This window comes from Tupaia chinensis, unplaced genomic scaffold, assembly GCF_000334495.1.
Source record: "Tupaia chinensis unplaced genomic scaffold, TupChi_1.0 Scaffold145208_1, whole genome shotgun sequence".
Lineage (NCBI taxonomy): Eukaryota > Metazoa > Chordata > Mammalia > Scandentia > Tupaiidae > Tupaia > Tupaia belangeri.
The window spans coordinates 2,115,538-2,118,949 of record NW_006205068.1 but is presented as its reverse complement, the minus strand read 5'-3'; the positions used below and the strand labels follow the sequence as shown (position 1 = coordinate 2,118,949).

General features: G+C 60.8%; 1 protein-coding gene across 5 annotated transcripts in view; it reads right to left on the bottom strand.

The window, feature by feature from the left end:
- Positions 1-1,394: 1,394 nt before the first annotated feature.
- The window catches only part of TMEM184A (transmembrane protein 184A), a 16,179-nt gene continuing 14,161 nt past the window's right edge, over positions 1,395-3,412 (bottom strand). For 4 of the 5 annotated variants that reach the window (XM_027768034.1, XM_027768033.1, XM_027768031.1 and 1 more), the window contains exons 8-9: positions 3,104-3,394; positions 1,395-2,434 (exon numbers count right to left, since the gene is read on the bottom strand). In XM_027768034.1, coding sequence (XP_027623835.1) covers positions 2,175-2,434; positions 3,104-3,394 — 551 coding nt within the window. In that variant the 3' untranslated portion in view covers positions 1,395-2,174. The remainder of the gene's footprint in view (positions 2,435-3,103; positions 3,395-3,412) is intronic. The other variant, XM_006167873.3, reaches the window with a different exon arrangement.

Genomic DNA, 3,412 nt, shown 5'->3' with positions numbered 1-3,412 from the left:
ACCAGCTGATCCTGGCATTGTGCCTCATTGCAGCCTTCCTGGTGGGCCGTTCTCTGGGAAGTGCTGTGCCCCTCCTAAGCCTGCTGGCTTCATGAGACATGGGGGCCTGGCTGTGGGGGCTACTGCGGGTCAACCAGCTGCAGAGGTCACGATAAGGCAGGTGGGGGTATTTATAGCTGGTGCGGGGAGGAGCTCTGCCTATCTTATCAGGCAGCCTGGCTGGGACCCGGAGAAGCTGCAGTTCTTGAGTCCCCATGTCCCTAGGCCAAGGAGCAAGAAGGCAGGGGAGTGGCCCCACTTTGACCCTGACACTGCTGGTCAGTTCCCATCCTGCTGAGTCTGAGACCCTGGGCGCGTCTCCTTTCTCTGGTGACCGTGGGAGCAGGCAGCTGAGTGGCGTGAGCAGGAGCTATTGTCCCTGGGTGGTGCCTGCCCAGCCTTCCTGTCTGCTGCGCCTGCCTGGCTAGCCAGGCCCTGGCACCCACGCCCAGTCCTCAAGCCCCCCAGGCCCTACCCACCTAACCTGCACCTCCTCCCAGCCCCACCACTGTGCCACAGGCCCCACACATGCAGGACTGCCCCCGGCTTGCACGCCAGCCACTGCACTTTTGCCCTGTGCCCCTCTGCCTGCGATGCCCTCCATGTGCTGACACACCTCCACTGTGGGACCTAGCTACATGCCCTCCAGGAGGCGATCCCCTGGCTTGATCCCTCAGCTGCTGTTTTCTGTTTCTGAGGCTACTGGGGCCCCTCCAGTTTCCTGAGGGCAGGGCATGTGTCTCCGCCTCAACTTTCCTGGAACTCTGGGCCCTGCCTAACACACAAAGGAGAAGAAAAGGAAAAGAGGAGGCGGGCGCCAGGAAGGAGCCCCACTGTACCCCAGCACTCTCTGGGCTGTGCCCACATGGCCTCATTCACCTGCTGCTGGGTGAGGCTGGCACGAGGCCCATTTCACAGAAGTCAAGGCCCCAGGGAGGGGGGCTACTGCTCCAGCTCTCCCAGGGCACAAGTCAGGCATCGGTCCCAAAGTCTGAGCTCTCGCCCTGCACTGCTCTGAGCAGCACTACAGCTGGCTGCCCCAGACAGGGAGGACCCGCCTGCCCCAGCACTCAGACTCATATAGGCCCCATTTGACCACCACACTGCAGCCAGCAGGAACAAAAGCCACGAGTCATTAGAAAATCCAAAGTTTTTTTTTTTTTTTTTGGAGCGGTTTTTGCTATAGGGCGCGTGCGCTCGCCAGACAGAGAGAGACAGAGAGACAGAAAGCGAGAAATCACCCCCCAAGGGGGATGGCCATGCCGCAATCCCTTCTCCTCCATTCTCCTCTCAGGATCTTGGGCACGCACGCACACACGCCCGGCATGATTTTTAAGCCACCAGGTCCAGGAAGTGAACCGTGGTCGACTACCTAGGAGTCCAGTGACATAGCCATTATGCTAACTGCTGGTCCCTCCAAGGTGTTTTATATATAAATAAGAGCGATACCCCAAGAAGCAGCATGTGGCTGGCTAGCTCAACATGCTGTGCAGGTGGGCCCCTGGTACCCCCCTGGTACCTCCCGGACCCACATCAAACACTCTCCCCATGGTAGGGGGTGGTCCTTGCCAGGGCTCCCCCTGGCTGGAGTGTATGAAGCAGTGATGGCCCTTTTCCCATGTCCCCAAGCTGGCCTGAGCAAGGCTCAGCAGAGTTGTCCACCCCAGCCAGCCTAAGTGGATTCCACCAGCCCACAGGGCCCACAGCTCCTGTGCTGTCTTAAGGTTGGGCTGCCCAGCTCTCCCCTGCCCACCTTTTTCTGCAGCTGCCCAGCCTGGGATCTGTCCATCAGTCTGTCAGGCAGCTCACAGCTCCTCTGGAGCCTCAGCAGCCAGCTGGAGCGCATGGCCAGGGGAGCCCAGAGAGTACCTTGGTTTACTCAAGTCCCTTCTCCCACCAGCAGTCCCGTCGGGGAATGATGTGGGCCCTGGGTGCCTGGCAGGGCCTCCTCGCACCCTGATCCATGAGCTGGAGGTAGGATGGCAGTGGGCCCCTCAGACCTCACAGGAGGGCTCTTAGAAGAGGCTTGACCTTTGGCGAGAGGGCTGCTGGATAGGAGGCCCTGTCCTGTCTGTGCCTGGGCAATCCGGGTGTTTAGCCAGGTAGTGATGAGGCACTGATGACCCCAAGAACCCCTACAAGTCCTCTGAGGGGATGAGCATCCTCTTCTCCAGGTTTCGACTCTTCTTGCCCCCGCCAGAGTTGCCCGCTGTGCCGGGGTGGGTGCCGTGCGAGGGGTGCCCACCCTGGCCAGACGTCGGGGCCTCATGTGTGGCCTGCTGCGTGTACTGCTGGTAGGTGGGGGAGAAGTTGTGGATGGCATCCTGTACGATGTCCTGGGGGCTCATGGTCTCTCTGAGGCCACTGGAGATGCTCTGCATGGGTGCTGTGGGGGCTGGAGAGAGGGTGCACATGTGGGCTGTGGCTAGGGGCTTCTCAGAGACTCAGAGACACAACCCCCAGCCTTGCCTCCCCAGCCCATCCTGACACATCTGCTCCTTCTGGCCTCAGGCTGCCCAGGGTTGGGGCTCCTGCAACTCCAGGTTCTCAGCCAGCAGAAGGAGACACCCCAGGACCCCTGAACCACAGGAGTATGGGTCTGTCTCCACCCATACTCCTGCCAGGGCTGACAGCCCCCTGGAGTCTCTGAGGAGCTCTGAGCTGGCCTGGGTGAACCCTTCAGACCATTAAGTGCGCCACCCCTTAGACTGGCCAAATTGGGAGCCAGGCAACATCTGGGCAGCCACAGGCCATTCCTGCCCAAATGGACCGTTTACCAGCCCCAGCAGTCCCCCGCCCCTCCAGTCAGTCTGGGTGTGGTGGGGGCGAGGCACACCTGGCTGGGGTGATACCAACCCCTATTGTGGGGGTTAGGAGGGCCTGGTCCAGCCCTATCTCACTGAGAGCTCAGAGCTCATGGGGATGTCTCCCTGTCTTGACATCCTCGGGCCTCGAGTGCAGGATGGACGACATAGACTTGGTGCTGAGGGCAGGGCTGTCCACACCTCACTTCAGGCCCACCCTGTGATGTTCCAGGTGTCCCCGGGTGGCAGGGCCTTTATACCTGGCGAGTTCGACTTCTCTGAGTACACCTGGCAGGTGAAGGCATAGCGCAGGGCGATGGAGGCGAAGAGCATCTCGATGCAGATGATGAAGTTCTGGTAGCCGGCAGCCAGCGTGCCAGCCCCCACCTTACTTCCATCGATGGTCTGGACCTCGGGAATGACCCCGCACCTCTCCAGGACAGCCAGCAGCAGGCCTGGGGATGGCAATGGCCACTCAGGCACTGGCCCTGGATGAGAAGCTGGACTCGAGTGGACCCAGCCAAGGTCCCTGCCAAAGGCTTGGTAGGGGTCTTCAGGAGAGAAAGAGT